Source organism: Ornithorhynchus anatinus, chromosome X1, assembly GCF_004115215.2.
Source record: "Ornithorhynchus anatinus isolate Pmale09 chromosome X1, mOrnAna1.pri.v4, whole genome shotgun sequence".
Lineage (NCBI taxonomy): Eukaryota > Metazoa > Chordata > Mammalia > Monotremata > Ornithorhynchidae > Ornithorhynchus > Ornithorhynchus anatinus.
The window spans coordinates 32,779,106-32,806,936 of NC_041749.1; the positions used below are offsets into that span (position 1 = coordinate 32,779,106).

General features: G+C 44.4%; 1 protein-coding gene across 4 annotated transcripts; it reads right to left on the minus strand.

Moving 5' to 3' along the window:
* Positions 1-486: 486 nt before the first annotated feature.
* G3BP1 (G3BP stress granule assembly factor 1) lies at positions 487-25,981 on the minus strand. Of its 4 annotated transcripts, none has more exons than XM_029051355.2 (13): positions 25,866-25,981; positions 20,227-20,381; positions 10,320-10,433; positions 9,879-9,960; positions 8,771-8,944; positions 7,574-7,664; positions 7,099-7,192; positions 5,277-5,478; positions 3,858-3,959; positions 3,462-3,564; positions 3,178-3,303; positions 2,977-3,107; positions 487-1,740 (listed from the first exon to the last, which is right to left on the minus strand). In XM_029051355.2, the coding sequence occupies exons 3-13, from the start codon at positions 10,412-10,414 to the stop codon at positions 1,534-1,536; spliced, it is 1,407 nt and encodes a 468-aa protein (XP_028907188.1). In that variant the 5' UTR covers positions 10,415-10,433; positions 20,227-20,381; positions 25,866-25,981; the 3' UTR covers positions 487-1,533. The 4 variants fall into 4 exon arrangements, with proteins under 4 accessions (XP_028907188.1, XP_028907190.1, XP_028907191.1 ...); XM_029051357.2 differs by lacking the exon at positions 20,227-20,381 and adding an exon at positions 24,889-25,013; XM_029051358.2 differs by lacking the exon at positions 20,227-20,381 and having other exon boundaries at positions 2,977-3,086.
* Between the last annotated feature and the right edge of the window lie 1,850 nt (positions 25,982-27,831).

A 27,831-nucleotide genomic window follows, 5' to 3' on the forward strand; every position in this document is an offset into this window, starting at 1 on the left:
GCATGAGATACATACCATTTGCTAAATGCCAAAGCCCGGATCTACTGGTGCCAACTGCATGTGGGGGAGGTCTGTGAAACTGTAGGTGTTGTCCAGGCTGCCCACTACACATCTCTTGACTCCAATGCTCTGTGTCGCATCCATTGTGGCCCACCATAGTCTAAGGCTACACTGGGATTCCTTGAAGCATGCAGTCCATATTACATGCTTCAAGAGCTAGTCCACAAGTGCTGCTAGAATGTTACCAAGCAATAGAGAACAGTGATGTACCAGGAGTGGGCAAAGAGCCATAACAGCATAGTCCAGTATTTCATTGTAAGACTTCACATTCTAATAAACTGGCTAAGAACTGAATCCTCATTTCTGATCTGATAACAGAAGGGCCCAACGGCAATACAATATTTAGGCCAGAACATCTCTACCTAACTGCCCGTGAACTGGATTAGAATGAGTGCCTGTTTCTTTTAGAGTATTCTGCTCAATTCCTTTAAAAGTATGGCAACTTTTAATTCCAACAATTGAAAACACATACACAGGTGGCCAATACTGAGTTGGGAGTAAGTCCAGAAAATGCTCAAGTGAAAAATCCCACATACTCACACTTTGATAAAGCAAACCTAGCGGGGGTTTTTTAATTTTTTAATTTTTTTTTTTTTTAACAATTTGTCAAGACTGGAATGAGAGATAAATAGAAGGCACAACAATTTTGCTTTTCTTTTTTTTTTTTACAAATACAAACTAAACATGAAAAAAATTCCCTACTTCAATAAAAAAATTTTTCACAAATTCAGGAAAAGCATTTTAAACATCATGTTTTAGGCATTTAAAACATCGCACAATCCAAAATTTGTTAAGTGGTAAAAACAGTAGTTAAGAATTTTCTGTGGTCATATATCAAAAGCAAAAAAAAAAAAAACCTTTATGAATACCCTTTATTCCATTTTAACCTTGCCACGGAGCAAGAGTGACTGTCAATTTTTCCAGTGGCAACATCTCCAAGTCAGTGAGATAAACAAGGTGGGTTTTTCCTGCCCTCGAAACGCTCATCAAATCCTGAGTCTCTGACAAGCCCTTGGAACATGTGCAAAGTTAAAAAAAAAAAAACAACCAAAAAACCCAACTTATTCCATTGACTGAAACACACCCAGTTATGAGTAAGACAAATTCTTTTAGGAAAGGTTGCTGTTGTATTAAAAAAAAAATCCAGTCCATATATTTGAAGTGAGCAAGGAATTTCAGTTCTTTTCTCCTTCTTTTAAAATCCACTTTTCCTAAAATATTGTTCCACAAAGCTGGAGTGGGGACAAGGACTAGGAAAAAAAACAGCACGCGCTCACACACACGTACACGCGCACACATACACACATGCACGCAAAACCATAACAAACCAAAAAAAAAAGGGGGGGGAACCAGATGGTATCAAACGAAGCAGTCTATAAACACACTAGGGTCACATTCCAAGATACCCAAGGCTGAAATTCACAATGCTGCAGGAGCATGGGTTTGTGCCACTGTGTGGAATCTGTGATAAATTCACTGACGCTGGCCAATGCCCCTCCCAGCTCCAAATCCTGGCTTCTGAGACATGCCTCCACGGGGCGGCCCCCGTATTCCGCCACCGAGCCCGCTGCGAGGCCCTCCCGGTCCTCGCGGCCTGTTGTCCCGCCGGTCCCCTTCTCTGGCTGCTCGGGTCTTCTTCTCCTCCACGTTCAAACGCACCTCGCCCCTGAACATAATGGGCTGCAAGAATCAAGGGTGCAAAAATTAGTAACCGCTCTGCCTCCGTGTTCCACCTGCCAGAGACTAAGCAGTGACCCGGGCAAGAGATCCACATTGCAGATGCATGGCTAAGAAAAAACATTTGCTCTTCTGGGATCTGTTAATGCACGTACCAGATTCAGTGCAGGTGACCTTTCCTTAAATCAATCAATGGTGTTTATTAAGTGCTTGCTGTGTGCAGAGCAATGTAGAAAGCACTTGGGAGAATGTAACATGAGAGTTGGTAGATACTTTCCCTGCCCCTAAAAAGCTTAGGCTCTCTACTTTGAAGACTTCTGGATGCTTTCAACCTCAGGTCACTGTGCCAGTGGTTGGTGTCTAGCCTTTAAGGGTGGCTTTGGGGAACTTAATTTCATGCTGACTGATATCTTCCCCCAACCCCACACAAAAGGCTTCTTAATACCGGTTCTCCTCTTTGCAAGCTTCTTGTTTTTAGTCACACAGCCTTTCACAATTAAGAAGAAAAATGTCTCTCAGTAAGTGAAAGAGGAATTTGATAACGAGTTCAATTTGGGCAGGTGGGGCTTAACATGCTTCCATCGCCAACCACAAGACGGCTCCTAACACAGTGCTAGGCACAGAGGAGATGCTCCATAAACACTACTGATTGAGACAAGCTTGAGTCCTGCACAGAGATCTACAGCCCCCAGAATCTCAAAATCCAAAGACCCAGCACTGGATGGTTGAGGTATTCTCCCCCTTATCCAGGAGGGGCAGCTTGCAGGCCCAGAGAAAAGAAAGCCTGGCACCACACTTGATATTTGAATGCCATGAAAACTCTGAACAGTTCCAGGCGTTAGGGGCAGCAGGAATATTTACTTTGCTCTGGAAAGGCTTCTCCAACTATGGACACTGTTTAGAAATGTCCTTCCTGATCAATGTGTGCTTATGGAATTTGTGTTTGCCGCTTCCCAGATTAGCTCCGAAGGCAGGGACCACTGCTCATAAATTCTCTTGGTATTTTCTCCACACCTTTATGCGGTGTTCTATGTGTTATTGTGCACTTTAAGAAAAAATAAGTTCATTTTGAAAGGGGATTTCTTCCATCTTAACATCTATTAAGAACATTTACTAGCAGTTCCAACAGGTCTGAAGATACACAGACACGCTTTGTTTGCAGAAACACACTTGTTCCCTTTGCGCCTTTGGTTAAGTGTACCAGGAACTCTGGAAACACCCTGTATGACCCACGTTTACCCTGTTGCTAAGGATCTTCTGAACAGGTTCCGGGTCGTCGAACACCACAAAGCCAAAATTGGGCAGCTTCCCGCCACTATTGATGCGAAGTTCCACAACATTGCCATAACCTGCGACGGAAACACAGAGTTCTTCCATCACCCATAAGAAGCTTCCTTAAGATAAAGGGCAATCAGCAAGTCTGACATATTAACAACCTACTTTGGAAGAAATCTTTAAGTTCTGCTTTGTCCACATCATGGGGCAGATTTCCTACAAAGAGCTGGTGACTGTCCGGGTATCTCACAATCCGCCTGGTCTCTAGATCACCCTGCTCTCCGTCGCGAACTTGGGAAGGGAAACAGGATACAACATAAGTAAACACTGCCTCTTCAACAATTATTCTACCATAATTGACAACTTAGTTTTGCCTTTCAACCCAAGCTTAATTCAACCCCAATCTATCCATTGCACTTGCCACTAAGAGAATCCTTTCAGATGCTTACTTGGTCTAGGACCTCTCTGCGGTGGGAGATTCGTTCGCTGGTCCCGCATCCTCTGAGGCCTCTGAAGCGGAGTCTGAGATTCGGGTTTAGATTCTGGGCGGGGCTGGGAAAAAAAATACACAAAAACACGGCTGTTAACTCTCATAAGCTCATAAACCACCCACTCATCTAAAGGGGTTAAGTTTAGTTTATAAGCGATTCCCCAACTCTGCTCTCGTCTGTAATAGTTTTCCGATTCACTCAGTTAATCCTTCATAAGAGTGAGACAACAACATAGTTTAAAAGTTCTAAGAATCCCTGCCACTTGATCTCCTAGGCCCCACAAGGGTTATTTTGGGAAGATAAATAAGGCAATGACATGCCACTTCAGTTCTAAAGTTAGTACGACAGTCTTACCTGAGACACTGGTACTTTAACAACATGAGGTGGTATGCCAGACACAGGAACAGCTCCACTAGGCGGAAGATTTTTACTAGTCACAGATGCCCAAGAAAATGTCTACAGGAACAAAACCAAGTCTTCACTGTTAATGTGGAATAGAAATCCCCCTATCCTCCCTCAGAACATTAGCCAAGCTCAACTTCTTTCACAGTATCCTACATGGTCAAGTGTGGCAGTCTGAATCCTAAAATTTCCATTATCTGAACCAAGCTTCCACAAATGATAGACACCATTCCCACGGCATTTACTGGCTTTTAAAAAGGCTCACTGTATTGACCGTCTGATACGAAGCAGATGCCGAAAGTTATTCGGACAGAAGGAGTTTTCATCTAATAAAGCTGGGTCTAAGCAGTGTCATTCAGCTCCACACTCCTGCTCTCACTGTGTCAAGAAAAAAAAAACAAGCCCCATACAAGTATATTACATTATTGGTCCCCGCCAATCACTGCCTCTCCTGAAAACCTTTGGCTGGCAGCTCCAAATAAGTGACTGGAGGTGGTGTCAATTTTTTTTTCAATGGCAAAAGTGCTTACTATGTGCCAGGCACTGTATTAAGCGCTAGGGTGGATACAAGCAAATCAGGTTGGACATGGTTCTTGTCCCTCATGGAGCTCAAGGTCTCAATCCCCATTTTACAGATGCAGTACTGAGGCACAGCAGTCAAGTGACTTGCCCAAGGTCACACAGCAGACAAGTGGCAGAGATGGGATTAGAACCCAGGTCCTTCTGGCTCCCAGGCCCATGCTCTATCCATTGGGCCACACCACTTCTGTCAATTCTGCTAGAAAGGTGACCACGGGCAAATCCTCCAGTCATGTCTTTTCTAGCAATAAGACCATTTGCTGAAATCAAGTCCACCAAAATAGCCTAAAAGCTTCATTGTAATTTCACTTCTATTTGTCCCAATTCCATGGTCTTGTTTACTTGAATAGGGAAGTGCCAAATAACCTGAATTCCAGAGGATGCAAGTCCTTTCTTGTCACATGAAGTATGAAAGCCAAGTCCTGGATCCCTGTGGCAGAACTGAAAAACGAACTAACCAAACCTCAGAAGCAGCATGGCCTAGTGGAAAGAACACAGGCCCGGGAGTCAGAAGACCTGGGTTCTAACCCCAGCTCTGCTGGTTGCTTGCTGTGTGACTTTGGGTAAGTCCCTCAACTTCTCTGTGCCTCAGCTCCCTAAACTCTAAAAATGTGAGTTAAATATCTGTTCTCCCCCAACTTAGACTGTGTGCCCCATATGGGACAGGAAATGTGTCCAACCTATTTAACTTGCTTAATGTACCCCGGTGCTTGACATACATAGTAAATGTCTAACAAACACAATAATGATAAAGATGGTAATAACAACAATAATAATGATAATCTTTCTTACCCTGGAGTCCTCCTGCACCACTGGAGCAGTGTCTGCAGGAACAGGAGAAGGGCTCTTCTCCGTGTCCTCGGGAGCTGCTTCTTCTAACACCGGCTCTGGCTTTTCTTCTTGCGATTCAGGTGCAGCTTCCTGTTCAGGCTCGGCCTCGGCCTCGGGCTCCGGTTCCGCAATGGGCTCATCCAGGTGTTCCTCTAGATCATTGCTTTTAGAGGAAATTAAAAAATGCAAGCATATTTTTCCACTTCAGCTTGGCTCCTGAAGGAATATTTGCTCGTGAAATTGTCTGTATCAAATGAAATGTCCACTAATAAGAATGCAATACTGAGCACTTCTTAAGGGACAATCACTGTGCTAAGCACAGAGTATAAAAATCAGACAGCTCTTTGATAGGAAGAGATGGCATCATCTCCATTTTACAAGGTGAGTTGCCCAACAGAACACAATGGGCCAGCGACAGAGATCAAACTACAAGCCAGGTCTCCTTCCTAAGTTCCAAAACGGTTTCACTAGGCTACCTTGTCTCTGATCTCTTGAGGACATTATACAGATTCAAACAGCTGAACCAAGATCATTAAACTGAAGGTTGTGTCTGGACAGGAGACCCATTTCTAAAAATCATGGGAAAAAGTAAAATAAATGAAGCAGGACTCTCACAAGCCCTGAAGGTCCTCTCCAACTGTGCCTTAGTTTCCTCTGTGAGCTCCATGTGCGACATGGACTGTGTCTAACCTGATTACCTTGCATCTATCCCAGTGCTTAGTACAACACCTGGCACCTAATAAGCATTTAGACTGTGATTTTAGACCCCTTTTAGACTGTGAGCCCGTTGTTGGGCAGGGACTGTCTATCTGTTGCCAAACTGTACATTCCACATGCTTAGTACAGTGCTCTGCACAAAGTAAGTGCTCAAATACAATTGAATGAATGACTGAATTTAACAACTACCAATTGTGTGTGTTTGTGTGTGTGTGTATATATATATTTCACACAGACAAATCAGGTTGGACACAGTCCCTGTACCTCATGGGGCTCACAGTCTCAATCCCATTTTACAGACGAGATACTAAAACACAGAAGTTAAGTGACTTGCCCAAGGTCACCCAGCACCCACCAACCTCCCCACCCCCCCATTCCCAACAGTAACTGAGCAGCACGGCCTAATGCAGACAGCACACTCCTCGGAGTCAGAAGGACCTGGATTCTAATCCCATCTCTACTACTTGTCAGCTATGTAAACCTGGCCAAGCCATTTCACTTCTCTGTGGCTCAATTACCTCATCTGTAAAATGGGGTTTGAGACTGTGAGACCCATGTGGGACAGAGACTGTGTCCAAACCAATTTGCTTGTATCCATCCCAGCATTTAGTACAGTCCAGGCACACAGTAAGCACTTAAACACCCAAATGAGGATTATTATTATTAAGCCACTCAACCACCCCATGTTTCAGTTCCCACATTGGTCAGATGATCCAGACAAACCTAGAAACACATGAGAAGCACATCTATGGCATGGCATAAAGGCTGTTGAGAATTGATTGGAAAAATGTATTATTAAACTGCATAAGCTCCATGACTGGTGGTTTTCCATATCCATATCCAGTAGTCAAGATATTTCTTCAGCAGCTCAACTAGTACCAAAGTATAGCCCAGACTTATTTTAAGGGTTGTGGGGCATTGGAATGTATTTCAAGGGAAGTTACTTTCTCTGCCTTTTTTCAAGATAGATGGCAACCTTTCTCATCTAGGCCAGTTTCAGTCCAGCCTCCAGATGAGGAGCTATACTACCTGGACTTGACTACACTAGGGAATCAAGTTTCCATACCTGACCGTTTGCTCATAGAAAGCCCCAGGATCATCAGGGACAACCTCAGGAGTTTGCGGTCTTTCTTCAGGCTCTTCCACTTCCTCCTCGGACTCTGTAATAGTGAAGAAGGGGCAAAACATTAGACTATTACCACCCTGAACATAATATGATGATGTAGCAATGAGAATTCTACAATTTTGATGACTAGTTTTTATCTTTTCTGTATGTTCAAATGCTAGGTCAAAAACAGTTACCACTTCAGGTCATTGATTTCATGAGCCCAGAGCCCAGTCAACGGTTTTTTATTGAGTGCTTACAATACAACAGAGTTGTCAGACACGTATGCAGTCTATTGGGAACATACAGTCCTGAGTTTCAAAAGCCACACTGCATTCTCCTATCCATACAGGGTACAGTTGAACTAAGACAACTCACTGACTTTGGCAGCTGACTTACATCCAAATGGGAAAAAAGCAGAAAACTCAACACTTGCCTTCTTGTGGCTCAGTGACAAAACCCCCAAAGACTTCATCTTGGTATCGGAAGATGTCGTTGTGAACGTAGAACTTGTTTGCAACAGATCCCTGCAAAGGGAAAAAAGGCGGGGGAAGTGTCATTTACTCTGCAGTTTTTTTAATTAAAATCATATAAAATCCCTGAAGGGCTTACAGAGATATGGAATTTAAATTGGTGTTTAAATCATTTAGCTTGCCACACTTGTAAACTTAAAACTACTAAGACATACTGACCAAGCACATAACGCATCATTCTCAGGGGGCTGTTGGGACTTGTGGTCCCTGAAAGATTCCCAAGTGCTCCGAAGTGAAGGCAGTGATAGGGGCGAAGGAGGGAGATCTACTGTGTTTGTCCCACCTACCCAGAGTGCCTTTCCACAAGTAACTTTGGCCCAGACTATAAGGACATTCCCAAGAATGGGAAATGAACGTTTCTGTAGCTGAAAGCAGGACATCATACAGAGCACGAGCCCCCTATTCACAAGTGTCCCACCATTCTGTTGCCATTAACATGATCAGGTTGCCCTTCTCTTAATCAGAAATTCCTTTCTTCTAGTTTCCCCCACCCAAGACCATTCTCAGTATTCACTGAGTCCATTGGCATCAAGTGGGACAAGGTATCACGTGATACCACCTCTGGGCAGAAAGTTGCTGCCTCACTCAGAAGCCCTGAGAAAGGTTAATATTGCCACAGCCTCTACTCCCATCTCAGGATGAGACTTCCAGCACCTCCTCTTCTCATCGCTGTTCTCTTCTGTGGGTTTGAGAGTCGATGAAGATGTCAGAGGAAAGAGAGAACAGTAGCTCGAACAAAGCCAATGGGCAGGCTGGAGCAGTCTTTTCACTCTCCCAGGAGGATTCTGCTGCACCTCCCCGCCTCCCCCCCCCCTTTTTTTTTTTTTTAAGGAGAGTGGCAGCTTCACTCTCACAAAAATAGATGGCTTTTGCTGTAACAAGAGAAGTTAAAACTGGAAACTGTGTTTTTCTCAAGAGAACTCACCAGGACCAAACATGTGAACAAAATACTGGTTGTGCTGGTAAATGAAGAATTTTGAGCCTAAGATTAGGTACAAAGCCCGGTTACTACCTATCTTGACCACAGTCAACATATCTGAGCTCTCAAATTCGAGGTTAGGCGGCAGCAAGATCACTGGCAATTCACACCTACAGCATACCTCTGGAGCAAGAACAAAGGTCTGCATGAATCTCCGCAATGGCTGCTCGTTATTGGAGAGCAGACCCATCACCTGAACAACCACACCATCATTGAGGGTGGCATGCGCATCCACATGGCGGATCTTGGTGAAGCAGTCCTTGAACTTCAGGGACATCACCTTTTGGTGGATTTCCTACAGAGAGCAAACTCACGTCAGTTAAACCCACCTTACACGTCCTCGAATTTCATAAGAAATACATCAAGGCTAAAAGTGGAGATAAAGTTGGAACGCATCATGGCAGTGAGGAGTCGCACAGCTTAGTGGAAAGAGCATGGACCTGGAAGTCAGAGGGCCTGGGTTCTAATCTCCACCCTGCCACTTGCTTGCTGTATGACCTTGGGCAAGTCACTTCACTTCTGTGCACCTCAAATGATCTCAACTACAAAATGGGGATTTAATACCCGTTCTCCCTCCTACTTAGACTCTGAGCCCTGTGTGGGTCAGGGACTTTGTCCAACCTGATTAACTTCTTTCTACCCCAGTACCTACAACCCTGCTTGACACGTAACAATAATGATGGTATTTGTTAAGTGCTTACTATATGCCAAGCACTGTCCTAAGCACTGGATAATTAAGCACTTACTATGTGCCCAACACTATTCTAAGTGCTGGGGTAAATACAAGGTAATCATGTTGTCCCACGTGAGGGTCAGTCTTAATCCCCATTTTAGAGATGAGGTCAGTGAGGCACAGAGAAGTTAAGTGGTTTGCCCAAGGTCATACAGCAAACCAGTGGCAAAGTGAGGATTAACACCCACGTTCTCTGACTCCCAAGCCTGGGTTCTTTTCACTGAGCCTCGCTGCTTCTCATAGTAAACTCTTAAATACCACAGTTGTTAGAATTATAAGCAAGCAAGCTTGCAATTTGAATGCATCACGGGCTCCACTTTCTTCCCTTGAAAGGCATTTGCCAAGAACTTGTCCATGCAATCAAGAACACTCAAATTTGCAGGTTAAAGATATTCCAGTTAACATGAATTTATGATGCTATTTTCTTGGATGACAAATAGGCAGGTGTAGGAGTTGTTGAGTCCTGGCGTGGGTTCCTTCCTTTAGAAATACTTACAGATTGACCATAGACAGCATCAGCTGGTTTTCCATTGGAATCTAAGCCTCCATGGACATAGGAGGAGTTCTTCCCATAAAACCTACAAAGAAAAAGCAAAAGTTTCAGGGTTGTGGGCTTCAGGCAGCTCTTCCTTCTCAATAGCTCTGCTGTCAGAGTAAACAAAGGATTTTAGATTTCACCTCTGCGGTACCACATTGCAAACTATTCCAATGCCCCACTGGCAATTATCAACAGGCATTACAATGAAAGGGTGACTGCATCATATACCTAAATTTCTCTGCAGATCTTTCATACACAGCTCTCGAAAGAAACATATAGTATGCTACACAGACTAGCTTCAGAGACAGTTCCTCAACCGGACCACCTTCTGGCTAAAAGATACAAGACTAACCCACCGTGAGTGAGCTCATTAACAACGCAGACCTCGAGGATTTTTACCTGTGCAGCATTTCAGGCGCCTGATTCAGGAGAGTGTAATACTGCCTCACAAATTCCCGCCCGACCAGCAGGGGACTTGGCTTCTCCATCACCATTTCTTTGGTCAACTGAAAACTGAGAAAGACAAAATGTGCCAACACTCGGTCATTTTCGTATTCTATAGCCTGAGGAAACATTCCCAAATTAAAAACACCCCCCATAAAATAAATCTTCCATTCACAGTCTCAAGAGCAGTTAAAATGATAACAGCCCTCAGCTTTCTGGAAGACTACTGGACAACCAACGCTGTGCTCAAAATACAGCTTCCCCACTAGTTCTCTCCGAAGCAGACTGATCTATCATATTCAGGTTGGAGGCAGTGCTGTTACTCCCAATTGGAAGTAGAAATCAATTCTTCCAGTCTAAATTATTAAGTTTGGGGATTTATCCCACTCCTAGTTTCCCCACCTTGGAACTGCATCTGGAGAACAAAACAAGAACTAGCCCAGTACCAAGACCCCAGTCCCCGCCCAGCTCTGATTCTGTAAATGGACCTGAGAGCACCATAATAACGATAATAATGGTATTTGTTAAGCGTCTCTATGTGCCAGGCACTATACTAAGTGCTGGGGTAGATACAAGCAAAGTGAGTTGGACACAGTCTTAATACCCATTTTACAGATGAGGGAACGGAGGCACACAGAAGTGGCTTGCCCAAGGTCACAGCAGACACGTGACAGAGGCAGGATTAGAACCCAGGTCCGACTCCCAGGCCTATGCTCTATCCACTAGGCCACGCTGCTTCTCAGGAATAAGTTGCCTATACCTAGCGAAGCACGGCTGAGATGACACTTTATTCCTTAAGCCTCTACTAATTATTGGTATCAGAAACACAAAAAAACAAAAGAATTTCAAAGAGGCTTTAGAATTCTGAGAAGCGGCAGGCTTCCTAAGAAAAAGATTAGTACTGAGCAAAGCTGACTTTGCGATTAAATAAATTTTTTAAATTTCCAAGGACAAGCTTTGCCTTAAGGTGTAATGTTAGTACAATACATTGTACCCACTGGGTGCCCAATAAATATTAATACTACGATTACTACTAAAGTGGAATGCCAGTCACTCAGAATTCAATATAAACAAAAACCAAAAGGAACTAATAAAGGCATCTGTTAAGCAGTTACTGGGCTAAAGCACTGGATGGATTAGATACAGTGCAATCAGATCAGATACAGCCCGTCTCATATGGGGCTCAAAGTCTAAGGGGGTGAATAAAACACGTATTTGATCCCTATTTTACAGATGAGGAAACTGACAAATAGAGGTGACTTGCCCAAGGTCACTGAGCAGATACGTACAGAGCTAGAATTAGAACCCAGGTATCCTGACTCCCAGTCCTGGGCTCCCTCCTCTAGATTGTGGTGCTTCTCAAGCAAGGGTCCTCAGACTTGGGTTTAAACAAGCAAAGGAAATTTAGCAGGTCAGCAATTTCACAGCCACCCCCAAGAAACCAAATATCTTGTGTGTTAAACTGGCTGATAATATACAAGGCACAGTAGAATCATTTTAAGTCTTAATTGTCTTCCAGAAAGGTTTTAAAAGAAAGAAGCATAGCTCTTGCTACTAGTGTTCTAAATTTAGTACACACAGATTACCATTTGTAGATAGGATCCAAAGTGTCAACCTTGAAATTCTCCATTTCTTACTGAGCAATAGCTCCTAACCCATTACTGTTACAACATTACCACTCTAAAGAGCTGAATAACTAGACCATTTAAAATTAAAATTTTTAAACTCCTCTCTGGTTTTTCTATAGAAATGTGAATTTGGTTGTTCCTGTAATCGCTTAAACTTCTCTGCCTGCAGCTTTTGGATGAGAAGGTAAGCCTTCAATTAGGATGCTTTCACATTCATTCTCAGTAGAAATGCATGACCGCTTTCAATAAGAAGTGTTTATTTGTAAATGTTTACCTGTGAAAGCAGAAATAAAATTCAACCTGTGATTTTAACCTCTGCATTGGAATAAATTAAGTGCAAACATCAAGGTACTTTTAGGTTGGGGCGGGGGTGTGAGGGGAAGGGAGAAGCAAAAAAGCATTCCCTTATTTCTAACTACTTTTAAGGAAAAAGGAGGACTCCAATGCATACAGAATCAACAGTATTTACTAAGCACTTTGGTTCAGAATACAATACAAAACTCTTGGAGACAAAAAGAGCTAATAGTCATTTACCTCTGTCTTCAAAAAGCCTACAATCTAGAGAAGACGGGCACTAAAATAAATTCATTCAATTGTATTTATTGAGCACTTACTGTCTACAAAGCACTGTACTAAACACTTGGGAGAGTACAATAACAACCGACACATTCCTACTCACACTGAGCTCACAGATGAATAAAAAGTAAAGTATAAAGATATGTACACACAGGGGGAGGGAGGGTGGGAGGAGAATGTGAATAATCAAGTCCTGAATTGGCATTGTGGGAAGACATAAAATGGGGTGATGAAATGTGATCTCAGAAGGGCTTTGAAGAAAGGAAGAGGGAGTTCCAGGAAGAAGGGAGGGTGAGAGCAAGAAGTCAGGTAGGAGCGCTGAGATCTAGGCCCAGTGAATAGGACAGCGGAATAGAAAAGTTGTTGTAATTGATCAGTATCAGTAAATACGAAACATAACTTAAGCACTCTTATTCAATACATTTAATATAGGCTTTGGACCAAACCGGAATCTTTTCCTCGGGAAAAAAAAAACCCAAAACAAACAAAAACAACCTCCCATTTCTGTCCTTTTCCTCTTACTGCACTCAAACTGGGTACTGATTTTGATAGGAGGCTGTTGCAGCTCTGAAAGAGGGAGATGTTGGATACAGTGAATTTCAGATGCCATTTTTAGGGGACCTCTTTATAATCATTCCCTGCTGGGTATAACAATTAAGTCAAAGGACTTATTACTGGCTAACACACTGCTGTTTGCAAATGAGTTTTTCTACTCAGTCCCAGCCAGAGCTAGAGGGGTTTTGGGGTTTTGTTTTTTTTTTGTTCAATTGAGCTGCTAAAGGATGGGGACGGTTGAGAAGAGGGATTTGTGCATTTAAGAAGTCCAAATATCGGCTTAAAAGCTTTCTTCTGCGGTGCCGTAAGCAAGTGTGCAGTCTGGCACAGCCTCTTGCCCATGCTCCATGTGGGGCTGCATGAGTCAGTCCATCCACCTGGTTTGCTGGCTTTTGATTCAAAATACAGAGTTGTCAGAGCCACCCATTTCCCACAATTTTAAGAACTTACCCTAATACATAGGGCTTTACACCTCAGGTTCACCTAAATAATAATAATAATGTTGGTATTTGTTAAGCGCTATGTGCAGAGCACTGTTCTAAACACTGGGGTAGATACAGGGTAATTAGGTTGTCCCACATGGGGCTCACAGTCTTCATCCCCATTTTACAGATGAGGTAACTGAGGCCCAGAGAAGTGAAGTGACTTGCCCACAGTCACACAGCTGAAAGGTGGCAGAGCCGGAAGTCGAACTCATGACCTCTGACTCCGAAGCCCAGGCTCTTTCCGCTGAGCCACGCTGCTTCCCATCAGAAGCATCCATCAGAAAATTCGGCATCCATCAGAAAGCATGTGAAATGAATAGATTTCACAAGGTCGTTCATGTTCAAGGAGACTATCTGACACCACAAATGATTGTAAACATCCGTTAAGTCTTAGCTTTTCTTTTTTACCTCCACCACACAGAGCAGCTAAAAACAGGGAGCTTATGCAAGAGAGCTCTGGGAGTAGGAAATGGGAATGGAAGGAAGGCAAAACACAGGGAACACTGGCTAATGTACAATCTGCTTCTGCTCTAGGTGCACCTGCTGCTTCCTGCCCCAGTACCATCTGCTCAAGCTCCCCAGCCAACATGGTTATAACATCCTAAGCCTCCTTTCTACAGGGTTGTCTCTATGATCCACTGTTTCCCGATGTGCACTGATAAAATTCCATAACAGGTTCAGGGAGTTTTTATAAACAAATTCCCTGTTAAAATGTTACCAAAAACATACTTCTCACACCCAGCCCCTGCCATAAGAATTGGTAAACTTTTTATCCTGTCATGAAGTGTTTACCCAATTAATCCTCTAATAAAACACATTCATCTCCCTACTCCACAAAATTCTCCAATGATCAGTTGCCCATCCACGCCTGCAAACAGAAACTCATCACCACCAACCTTAAGTTAAAAAAGTGGTTCCGGCAAGCTGCTCACCATTCCTTCCACTCTGCTCTCCAGCTTCCAAATGGATTGACCGAATGCCGGCCAAGAATGGCATGGATTTCTCCATCGGTTGAGTCATCACGCCCAGGTTCATCTCCAATCCCTGAACTTTGAATGGTTACTCATTTCTCTCCACAACATGATGGATATCTTTCTCCCTTATTTCTCTTCTATAATGTTCTAGATATTCACTGCTCCAGGTTCAATGCTGGAGAAATCCATGACACTTCTTGCAATCACCCAACCGTTTTTGCTTTTTGAGGGCACAAGGGAGAACAGAGATTTGGATGGAACCAGGAAGTTGAGTACTCAGATCGAACTCAGCTCTCAATCGTCCAGAAAAAAAAAAAATCAACAATAGAGAGAAGAATGAGTTTGAGGGGGAAGCATGTCAGTATTTTGGAGGTTGAAAACAGTTCAACTATTCTAAATCAGTGAAAAAGTATTTGATCTGTTTTGCTCAAACGTTCATTCCTTTTTTTCCTCTTAGAACGTCAGTTAATTTTAGGTAGTCAGCTTTGCTGTAGCACTTGTTTTTTGAGGAATTTTTTTTCCTAAGTGTTCAGACAACTCAGGTCTGAGGAGGAAAAGACAGCTACATGTACCTGTTTGGCATCAGACATGGAGTAATAAAGCAACAGTTTTCCTTAATGAGGACATCTTCACCATGTAACCCCCACATTTTAAGAGAATGGACTGTAGTTGAGTATCTGATGCCTTCAAGGATCATTTGTTAAGAGTATTAATTAAATATGAATATGTCAAAAATTCCATTACTGGGTCCATGCTGCCCAGGATGGCTTAGTGGAAAGAATACGGGCTTGGGAGACAGAAGTCATGGGTTCTAATCTCTGCTCTGTCACTTGTCAGCTGTGTGACTTTGGGCAAGTCACTTAACTTCTCTGTGCCTCAGTTACCTCATCTGTAAAATGGGGATTAAGACTGAGCCCCACTTGGGACAACCTGATAACCCTGTATCTATCCCAGTGCTTAGAATAGTGCTTGGCACATAGTAAGCGCTTAATATCATTATTATTATTATTCTATCTTTGACAGTGGCAGCCATATGGCAGCCATATGAAATCACATGGTTGGTTGCCCTCCTTGACAGCCATTTTAATGTTTAGGGATGTACTCTCTACCATCACTTTGAGTAACGCATCATGAACTATTTAAAGAAATCATGAATGTATTCAACTCCTCTTGAACCTACTCACGAGAATTCAGGGGACAATCCTATTTAACGTAACATCTATGCATCAAAGCCTGTATTTAACTCATTCTAAAACAGCAAATTCAAACCATACTGGTGAGTCAAATCGAGTTCGAAAGACCGCAGTGCTTAAAACTGAACTAGGCACTGGAGGTGTTCAATGAAATGAAGTCCCTGGTCACAAGAAGCTCAACCTACAATTATATGCCCTTAGGAAGGATGAGACAACTAAGATATATACAGTTTGAAGACAAAAAGGCCTGCATTAGACTAGTTCCCTTTTCTATCCAAATGTTGAGACAATTAAAAGTGGTTGGTTGAATTTTAATGAGGCCACCTGATTTTAGCACTAGTAAAATAGGGCAGATAAACTTGGCGTGCTGTGCTCTATTTTTAAGCTGGGACTGAACTCACAAAAGAAACTCAAGACTCTAGCCAGCTCTCAATGAACTGGAGCAATGGGAGACAATGATAGCACGCCCATCAATCATCCAAAAAAAAAAAAAAACACATTTCAGACACAAGTTTCAACTTTCCTCCTCCAACTTTTTACCATTATAAATAACGAAACTGAGTTTCACTTGTGTTTTCCTCTGTATCAAGAGTTTGCAGACTCACATACCTAGGATCTATTTTTGCCTGCTTCTAGGGTTGTAACCTTAGAGGAGTGGAGAAAGAGGAATCCTGTCTAAAGTCAAGAGAACTGTTAAAAATATAACAGAGTCTGCTTATAAAGCTGCAGCCCAAGAGCCTGACGAAGAGGCACAAGGTGGAAGCTGGGGCAAGGTGGGAGAATTGGAAGAAAGAGGTGCGAAGGTCCATGAGAGCAGTAGCAGAAGGGAGGAGGGGAAGAGTTGTCTTCCTGGACTGTATGCACTTTCCCGGTCTCCTTGGCTTCTCCTTTCACTTCTTTTGAGGTGGCAGACAAGACTCGGTCCTCAACCCTGTCTGAGAATATGTGGGGGTGGTCCAAGCCTTCCTTCTGGATGCGGGCTGACCCCGTGACCGCCATCTCCATTTGTTCGTTCATTCATTGATTCAATCGTATTTACTGAGCACTTACTGTGTGCAAAGCGCTGGAATATGTGCTTGGGAGAGTATGATATCACAACAGACACATTCCTGTGCATAACGAGCTCATAATAAGGGGAAGACAGACACTAATATAAACAAATAAATGAATTACAGATATGTACATATGTGCTGTGGGGATGGGAGGGAGGATGAATGAAGGAGCAAGTAAGAGCAACCCAGTAGAGAGTGGGAGGGAGAACAGGAGAGGAGGGCTTAGTCAGGGAAAGCTATTTGGAGATGTGCCTTCAATAAGGTTTTCAAGTGGGAGGGAGCAATTATCTGTCTGATATGAGGAGGGAGGGCATTCCGGGCCAGAGATAGGGTGTCCCAACACCCACTCAGTGCTGCTCACCCACCACACACACATACCCTTCCCTGCCACCCTCCAACACCGCTATTCCAGGCAGCAGCAAAGTTCCTGTTCATTTTTTTCTTCTTTCTTCTTCAAGCCCCTGCTTGTTTGAGGCTGGATGGGGAGGTCTGTACAAGTTCACGCTCAAGTTGGGTAGAAAGAGGTCAGGGATGGGGAAGAAGATGAGTCTCTGCTCTCTCCCCGAAGTTTTCCACAGTTCTGAAGCATCCCTTTCCCAACCAGCCAGTCCCCTGGGGCTTCACTGCATGGGGACAGAGGATGTAAACCAAGGTAGCTCCTAATAGCCCCAAAGAACTCCCGCCTCCGTGGGTCCACTTTCCATGTCAGTGGGAGTACGATCTGCTCCGAAGAGGAGGCTGATCTCCCCTATCAATTGGGATTAACAGTTGCGACAAGGAGATTCCAATTAGCAAAATGGCCCAAACTAGACAGCAAAAAGAGCAGAAGTAGCAAAGGGCCCAAATTGAATTGTTGTGCACCTTAACTTATTTCGGTAAGTTGATCAATATCCTAAATGTTTATCAGATAGTATGCCCAGATCCAATTCTATTATGCAACTCAATATTCAATCACATGTAGTAAGTCCATCTGGGCCATGAGGTCACTTTGCAGATGGTCAGCTTAACAAAAATACATAGTACAATTGCTAGATTAGAAACACAGTAGTGAAACATGCCCACTATTACTAGAAATTCTTTTCTGTTAACTTAGTTTGCAGATACAAATGAGATTGACCCAACCGCAAAGCTTTACGGGTACTCTCACTGATGTTTTGCAGAATGTGCTTTGTTGATGCTATTCCCATTTTATTCCCCTCTCAGACTGAATTTAAATCTGTAGCATTGGATCCCATATTTGGACATTTTCCCCTGCTGAATTTAAAGTCCAAACTACGTGCTGTTTTGGTTTTCCTTTTGTATGCCTTTTTAAACCAAATAAAAATGTAGAGCCAATGTTATTTTTCTTTTATATTTTATCATTGAATAGTTGATGTGAAACCAAACTAACCCTGGAACTTTGTGAAAATAGTCTCCTACTTCCAGGAAGAAACTTTTAACTGCATCACAATGATGGCCTTGGAAGTCATAAAATAAGTGAGGATGCTATACTTACAAAGCCTTTTATGGACCAGGCAAGAAGTCTGGGATAGAATTAATTGAAAAAAAAAGCAGCCTAAAGAAACTCACATTCCAGGGCTTTCTCCCAACTGTATGCCATTTATGTCTGCCTGTCTCCATTAGATTCTAAGTTCCTGTGGATTCTTATTGTACACTCCCAAACATGTGCTCTGGACTCAGGGGTTCAGTAACCATATATGAATTCAAAAAGAAACTAATGTTACAAATTTTTGTACAAAGTTCTGCTCTTCTAAAAATAAATGAGATTGGAGAAATGTCAATGCAAGTTTTAGCATACTTTTTAAGCTTAAGATTTTCATTAAATCTGCCCCGCATTTACTATAGCTCTTAAACTATGAAATTATAGATCTTAAATTACAAAAATGAATTTGGGGAACAGATTATTACTAAAATGTCTCCAAGAGCCCAAAGAGAGAAACAAACCTGAGGGGGCAAGAGAGCTGAAAGAAGGGAGGAAGGTGGGAAGGTGTAGAGCTCCTTGCAAATGGTTCAAAAAACCACATGGGGACCGAAAGTGTTACTACTCGGTAGCTCTAACTGGTATGAAAACCTTGCCTATTAATAATAGCATTATTTATTGAGCACCTGCTGGGTGCATTATAATGTGGTAAAAAAATTGGAGAAGGTCAATATAAAGAAATGACAAAGTCCCTGCCAATGAAGAGCACACACCAAGAGACAAGCACACTATTTACAACTGGAGAAATCCAAATAAATTACACACACACACGTGCTGAGGATGGCTATAAACAAACATATGCTCCAAATGGCTGGTGTTTTGGTACAGTTTGGGATACTGGGGATTAAGCAGGGAAGGCTTATTGAAGATGGGGTATTAGCAATCCATCAATGGTATTTTCCCAGTCCCTCAGTAATAATAATAATTCCGGTATTTGTTAAGTGCTTACTGTGTGCCAAGCACTGTTCTAGGTGCTAGTAGATACAAGGTTATCAGGTTGTCTCATGTGGGGCTCACAATCTTAATCCCCATTTTACAGATCGGGTAACAGAGGCACAGAGCAGTGAAATGACTTGCCCAAAGTCACACAGTTGACAAGTGGCAGAGCTGGGATTAGAACCCACGACCTCTGACTCCCAAACCCAAGCTCTTTCCACTAAGCCACGCTGCTTCTCAATAAGTATAACTTGGTAGACATGATTTCTGCCCTCAAGGAGCTTTCAGTACAATGGGTTTTTAAAAGTTTTGAATATGATGGACTGGCAGGGAACGAGAACAGAGGAAGGAATTGCAGGCTAAGGGAACAGCTCTGAAAGAGTTGAAAGGTACAGTTAGGTGGTTGGTTTGGGGAGGATCAATGAAAGTACACTGGATCTAAACTGTGGAGAAAATGCATTTCGTGCAACTTGGAAGAGACAACTAGATCCTGCTGGGTCAATACTTGGCTATAGAACGTTTCCTGAAGAACTTCACTTTAAAGAACTTGTGTTGTAACATTTACACCTTGGCCAACATCAGGCACAGGTCCAAAACCATTCCTTCCATCACCACCTCACAATCTATCCCCCAGACAGACATACGTTGTAGAGTGCACATTCCCTTATTCTTCATTAGCCTTCTACCTAACACACGACAGGACAGTGTGCCAGAACTGATGATCACATTAAATATCACTTCATCCTCTTGAAAGTGGTTTAGGATTGTGTTTAAAGACACAGATCCCCTGAATTTCTTTGTATACTATTAGAATATGTCCCTGGTATATTTTTGAAACTTTAAATCTTTGAAAAACCTGCCTTTCCCTACCTTTCTTATAGGACATCAATAATGAAAGAACTTAACCCAGGGAAGCCAAGGGAATTTGGCAAGTTTGAATGATATTTCATACAGATAAGCGTTTATTAATGTGTTAAAACTACCTTTCTGTGATAGCAAAGGCAGACGTGCCCAGAGTAACACCCCTGTGTCATTGGATCTGAACAGATCTGCTCCATTTTAATCCACTTTCTAGCATCTCCTCTTCTCATCTGCCACCTGCTCCAGCACTTCAAAAATCCTCCTGACTGAAAGAGGCCTGAGGGATGGAATTAGAAAACTGCATCAGTTTGCAAGGATGTTAGTTACTGCTTAACTCAGAACCTCTTGCTATTTTCCCCGAAGACCACTTGCTCTGGGGTGCTGTGTCAACCATACGTCAATGTCAAGTCTCAAAATGAAAATGGCATGACTGGCAATTTTCAGGGGAAAAGCCAGAAAGTTATATTTGCTCTTTTTTTTTTTTTAACCTCCGAGATAGTCACCAACATCTGGTTCCCCCACCAAAAAAGTCAAATTATTACTAAAGCACAAGAAAGAATGGCAGCAACATCTTGGGCACTCAATGTATAAATTAACTTCTGCTTTTAGTTCATCCTTCCAAGAGACTAGAGCATTCAGTAAGTTGCTCCAGCACTCACGGCATAGTGGCGTTCTCTCTTTTTGCGGGTTATGCAAGGTCACTGTCCTGAAAGCTTACAATCTAAGGATGACATTAAAGCAAGCATGTGATCCCATAGACGGGTGTAGATGCATATTTGTTTATGAATGGTGGGGGTACAAAGATGTCTCTGGGACTATCTTAACAGCACCACTAGAAAATATCTGAATGCCCAGTGGGTAAAGTTCGAGCAGGGGCTTCGTCGGGATTCATTAAAGCACCTGATTACTAAGGGACAGGAGTGTCTATGTACACGTTTGTCAGTCTTTTGGGAAGGCAGCAGTCTGGCGCTCTACTTTGCTATGGGACTGCTAATGGGCTTCTACTCGTTGGTTTCCAAAGTAACCTCGGGGACTGGAGATTTAATCTTAAAATAAAAGCACAAACTTTTTCACCCATTCTATAAGAGCTATCTGGATAGGAAATAAATCAGACAGCTTTATTTTCTGATTTATCTTTGCATTAATTAATGCCTGCCAATGAAGTTATGGGGAGCAAATATTCTACCCCCCCCTCCCCCCACCTCCAGGAAACCTTTGCTATTTGGGAGATCTTTGGGACTTTGGATTATCATCAAGGTAGTAGAGAATACACATCTAGACTCTGAGGTCACTGTGGGCAGAGAACGTGTCTACCAACTCTGTGGTATGTACTTTCCCAAGTGTTTAATACAGTCCTCTACACACAATAAGCGCTCAATAAATACCACTGATGATCAAAATCCTTGTATTCCAATCTGTTCATCTGCAAAATTAACGCCGAGCTGGCAAGTTATTCATTAAGGCAGGAACTTAATCGGATAAATGTAAAGCCAAATCCTATCTAGTGCTCTTACCCCCAGCCTCCAAAAACTAATCTTTGAAGTAACACAAGTAAACACCTTCTAGACTGTAAGCTCATTATGGGCAGGGAATGTGTCTAACAACTTTGTTACACTGTACTCTCCCAAATGCTTAGTGCACTGATCTGCACACAGTAAGCGCTCAATAACTAACACACGTAGGAAAAAACCCACATGGAAAACTGACACAAGCCAGCAGAAGTAGGTCAGAGGGAAGACCATAAACTTGCTGATGCTCCTTTAGAAAACCATTGCACAAGCAGTGTGCTGAAAATCGTATTCAACTAAAACACCTTCCTCTAATTTTTTTGGACCTGTTAAAGTTGTGCAATTTCACCTATTGTAATTTTTACCTAAAACTGTGCGATTATATCTATTAAGACTGTTCAATGATGTGTTCTTTAAGAGACAAAAAGGGAGGTTCAGATAAGAAATTAGTCTGCAGCTCCTGTTCAAAGGAAGTGCTTTCCCCAGCTTCTTTGAAATTTATAATGAACTCTAGTACTTCATTTTTGCCCAGCGAATTGTGAAAGCCAGCCTAAAAAAATTTCATTATAAAGACTAAGTATTCGGGTTGTTTTTTCTAAAAAACCGCATTTCATGGTTCTTACCTGTAACGACTCCATCCATTGGTATGTAGCTTACCCCATCATGAAACTCCAGATGACCTTAGTGGCAGATCAGTATGTTTTCTATGCTTCATGAGTTGCTATGCCAGATTACCAAATTCTATCCATCTTTGGAGAACTGCTAGTTAAAACTGTTAATGTAATTGTCTAGTCAAAATTCAGCCTTCTTTTTAAGTCAAATCTTTGGAACATGAGTGTTTAAGAGCACTATGCACACTTCAAAAAATAGCACTAATCCACTTGGAAAGCTTTCTAGCTGATCAGTTAGGACAAGAGATTCTAGTTCATCTATAGCTGCTCTCCACTGGGTTATCCATATAATGGAATATTATATGGCCATCCTTTAGTACAGGGTTCTTTGAGCCCCATCGTTTAGTTCATCAGTACAGGAATTAATTAAACAATGAAAAAGGCCACCAGAGAGTAATCTGGTTACAAAAATGCAATCCCTGCAACCTAACTTGCCCAAATGTTTCACCTCAGGATGCTGCTCTGCACTGGAGATTTGATGTCTATTAAGGCACAATCGTTGAGGGAGCAAATGGGGTCTTTGTGGCAAATGGTAACAAAAACTTGGAGAAGCAATGCTACCTGCTTTTCCTAATGCCATTACTTCACAGGGAGACCCAAATTGCACTGACTGGAAATAATGCAGAGCTATATAAGTGGAATCCTGGCCTTTTCATATGGTATTTCATGTGAAAAAACCTGTAATTGTTTTCAGTGTCTGATAGTACAAGTTCTTGTCAGAGAAGCAGCGTGGCGCAGTGGGAAGAGCATGGGCTTTGGAGTCAGGGCTCATGAGTTCGAATCCCAGCTCTGCCACTTGTCAGCTGTGTGACTGTGGGCAAGTCACTTAACTTCTCGGTGCCTCAGTTCCCTCATCTGTAAAATGGGGATTAAGACTGTGAGCCCCACGTGGGACAACCTGATTCCCCTGTGTCTACCCCAGCGCTTAGAACAGTGCTCTGCACATAGTAAGCGCTTAACAAATACCAACATTAATTAATTAATTAATTGATAAAATGGATGAAAAATATTTCCAAGGATGAACTGATGTACTATCAGAACTAGGTTATTTTATTCTGTTAAACCTGCTAATCAAGTAATCTCCTGGTTTAAGACATGTGATGCTTTTACTCAGTGAGGCCATTCACGAACAGATTTTAGTTTTAATCCCCAAATTCCAAATTTGGTAGCATCTTTACCAAACATATGTATCCCTATAGCCCAATATCCCTGTACAAGAGATGAGAAGGTTAATTTTAGCCATGATTTAAATTGAGGGGTATGCAAGTCCTAAGTATCAGCCCATCCTCTTTCTCCAGGGGAGTTTGCAGATCCAGCTTCTTGCTAATGGAATTTCCTTCCTATTAAGGGTGCTTCCAAATTCAATGCCATCAGTCATATTTACTGAGCACTCACTGAATGCAGAGGACTGTACTAAACACTTGGGAGAGTACAATCTGGTTAGGATACACAATTCCTACCCTCAGGGATCTTAAAAACTAGCAGGGGAGACAGACGTGTATGTACGGTTTTAGAAAGGAGGAAGTAACAGCATAGAAGAAAATGTATATAAGTACTTATACTAAGAAGCAACATGGCTTAGTGGAGAGAGCAAGGGCTTGGGAGTCAGGGGTTGTGGGTTCTAATCCCAACTCTGCCTCTTGTCTGTTGTGTGACCTGGGGCAAGTCACTCAACCTCTCTGTGTCTCAGTTCCCTCATCTGCAAAATGGGGATTAAGTCTGTGAGCCCCAGGGTTTAGAAACAGCAGTTGGTTGGGAGACACGATGGGGATGGCACAGAGTGAATGCTTAACAAATACCATCATCATCATTACTATCTTATACTGTATATATAAATACCGGGGGGTGGTAAGCTTGCTAGTTTTTCAAATCTGCACCAGATTTCCTGCCATTCCAGCAGCAGCATGTAATACATGCAATTTGCAAGGAAAGCCAGGCTCTCCCCTCTCTAGTTTAGGAGAAAGTCTCAATGCAAGCTGGCTCCCCTTTCTTTGGAACAAAAGTGGCAGGAAGTGCAGGGGGCGGGGGGCTCTAGGCTGCCGGCTTCCCTCTGCCTCTTCAACGTTATTCATCTCGTTCAGTTGCCCAGATCTGAAGAACGTGGCCTATAATTCACTCCGGGACCCCCTGAAATCCCATTTGGCAACGCAGCCGGCACCCTTTCCGAGTTTCCCCTTAGTCTGTCCACTCACTCCACTGCACTCTCCCAAGCGCTTAGCACAGTACTGTGCACAGTGCAGACGCTCAGTAAATACCAGTGGCCTGCAGATTTGAAATGATCTGAACACCACTTCCAGGGAGCCCATAAAGCCCCTCGAGGCTGGAGAATGGAAGGCAAAGAGGCAGGCAGGGTGCAGGTGCTATTTCCCCAGGGGAAGGAGCTCGGAGACCCCAGGTCCCAACCCCTCCCCCTGCAGCAGCATTCCTGCCCTTGGAATGGGGAAACTGAGGCTGGACCCGCCACCCCAGAAGGGTCCACGAGGGGGAAAGGGGAGGAGGGACAGGTGGTCTAGGGCCGGGTCAGGGGTTAGGAGGGGTCCGAAAGGGCAGAAGAGAAGCAGTGTGGCCGGGCTTGGGAGCCACGGGACGTGGGTTCTAATCTCACCTCTGCCACTCTTCTGCTGTGAGACCTTGGGCACGTCGATTCACTTCTTTGGGTCTCACTCTTGACTGTGGGCTCGACGTGGGCAGGAATTATCTCTCTATTGCTTTATTGTACCTATCCAGACGCTTAATAATAATTATGGCATTTGTTAAATGCTTACTACGCGCCAAGCACTGCTCTAAGCGCTGGGGTGGACACAAGGTAATGAGGTTGCCCCACGTGGGGCTCACATTCTTATCGCAGGGAAGCAGCGTGGCCTAGTGGCAGGAGCCCGGGCTCGGGAGTCAGAGGACCTGGGTTCTAATCCCGCCTCCGCCACTTGTCTGCAGCATGACCTTGGGCGAGTCCCTTCCCTTCTCTGTGCCTCAGTTCCCTCCTCTGTAAAATGTGGATTAAGACTGAGCCCCACGTGGGGCCAACCTGATTGCCTTGTATCTACCCCCGCGCTTAGAACAGTGCTTGGCCCACGCGTACCATCATCACTATTATTGTTTATTATTATTAATCCCCATTTTAGAGTTGGGGTACCCGAGGCCAGTGTGCCCTGCCCCAGGAAGCGCTCGGTAGACACGCTTGATTGATTGCTCTCATCTGCAGCAGGGGGATGGAGACCGGTGAGCCCCACGTGGGCCATCGTGAGAACTTAGGAAGCGCTTAGCGCAGTGCTGGGCACATAGCAAGGGTTTAACAAATGCCATATTAATAATAAGGGCCCGGGAAGGTACAATACAAAAAAACCCAATGCAAATATTAAGCGCCCGGGGAGATGCAAAGGGCAGAAATAGGATTATTAAGCGCCTGGAAGGCACAGCGCTTAGGGCAGCGTTAGGGGAGGGTTTACCGTAATTATTGGAGGATGCGCGCGGAAGGGGTTTTCCCCGCCGCCGTTTTGAGGGGGATCCGGGGGGTGGGCAGGGGCACCCCCATGCTGGAGGAGGGCGGACCCTCAGAGCCCCCCGAGCCCCAGCCCCGCTTACCTGCGGGGGGCTCAGCAGGAGAGGAGGAGGAGGAGGCTTCACTCCGCAGCAGGGCCGAGCGGCAAAAAGTCCCTGGCGCAACGGCGTCCGCACACACGCGTGCTCTGCCGCCGGTACATATAGCGGGCGCTCAGCCTACCCTGCTGCCGCCGGCCCGGCCCCCCCGCCGGCCAATCCGCGCCCGCCGCCCGTCGCCTCTCGGACGGCCATTGGCTGAGGGCGGCCGCGACTCTTGATTGACGGGCGGCAGCGCCTATGGCGAGGGGAGGAGGATGTTTCCCCAGTAACCAATTGACACCCGCCGCAGCCAATCGGCGGCTCGTCGGGCAGGGCGGGGGCGGGGCCAGGCGTGATTGACGCCCTCGTCCACCAATGGACGGGCAGCTCCCGGCTTGGTAGGTGAAACGCCTGCCCAGCGCGGAGATGGGCTTCGAGGCAGGAGCGGTTGCTCCGCAGGACGGGGCCCCTGCCATGGCGGGGGAGAAACCCCGGGCGGGGGGGGGCGGGGACCCCCGACCGCCCTCCGCCAATCACGTTGCGCGAGAGCCGGTGATTGACAGCGCAGGAGGCTGCGGCGCGCAGGCGCAGTAGGGGCCGGGGGGGTGTTGGTCGTTATAGCGCGGTCTTCGTTAGGCCGGGGGTGAGGGGCGAAGCGTGCCTTGCCTCCCTGCCCCCTTCCTCCTATTAATAATAAAAACAATAATTATAATAAATAAGAGTGATGGTATTTGTTAAGCACTTACTATGTGCCAGGCCCTGGGCTGAGCGCTGGGGTGGATGCAAATTGAGTTAGACCCAGGGACCGTGAGCCCCACATAATAAAGATGGAATAATAATAATAATAATGTTGGTATTTGTTAAGCGCTTACTCTGTGCAGAGCACTGTGCTAAGCGCTGGGGGAGAGACAGGGTCATCCGGTTGCCCCACGGGAGGCTCACAGTCTTCAGCCCCATTTGACAGGTGAGATAACTGAGGCCCGGAGAAGTGAAGTGGCTTGCCCACAGCCACACAGCTGACAAGTGGCAGAGCTGGGATTCGAACTCATGACCTCTGCCTTCCAAGCCCATGCTCTTTCTTCTGAGCCATGCTGCTTCTCTAATAATGGTGGTGTTCGCTAAGCGCTTACTCAATGCAAAAGCAGTGTTCATTCATTCATTCAATAGTATTTATTGAGCGCTTACTATGTGCAGAACACTGTACTAAGCGCTTGGGATGAACAAGTCGGCAACAGATAGAGACGGTCCCTGCCGTTTGACGGGCTTACGGTCTAATCGGGGGAGAGGGACAGACAAGAACAATGGCAATAAATAGAGTCAAGGCGCTCTGCGGGGGAGGGGGTGGATACAAGGTCATCAGGTTGTCCCCCAGGCTCCATCCCCATTTTACAGAGGAGGGAACTGAGGCACAGAGAAGTTAATAATGATGGCATTTGTTAAGCGCTTACTGTGTGCAGAGCACTGTTCTAAGTGCTGGGGGAGATACAGGGTCATCAGGTCGTCCCACGTGAGGCTCACAGTTAATCCCCATTTTACAGATGAGGGAACTGAGGCACAGAGAAGTGAAGTGGCTTGCCCACAGTCACACAGCTGACAAGTGGCAGAGCTGGGATTCAAACCCATGACCTCTGACTCCCAAGCCCGGGCTCTTTCCACTGAGCCAATACATGGTAATCAGGTTGTCCCTCGTGAGGCTCACAGTTAATCCCTATTTTACAGATGAGGGAACTGAGGCTCAGGGAAGTGAAGTGACTTGCCCATAGTCACACAGCTGACAAGTGGCAGAGCTGGGATTCGAACCCATGACCTCTGACTCCCAAGCCCGGGCTTTTTCCACTGAGCCATGCTGCTTCTCTAATAATGGTATTCGCTACGCACTTACTCTGTGCAAAAGCACTATTCTAAGCGTTGAGGGGGTGGATACAAGGTCATCAGGTAGTCTCCATCCCTATTTTACAGAGGAGGGAAC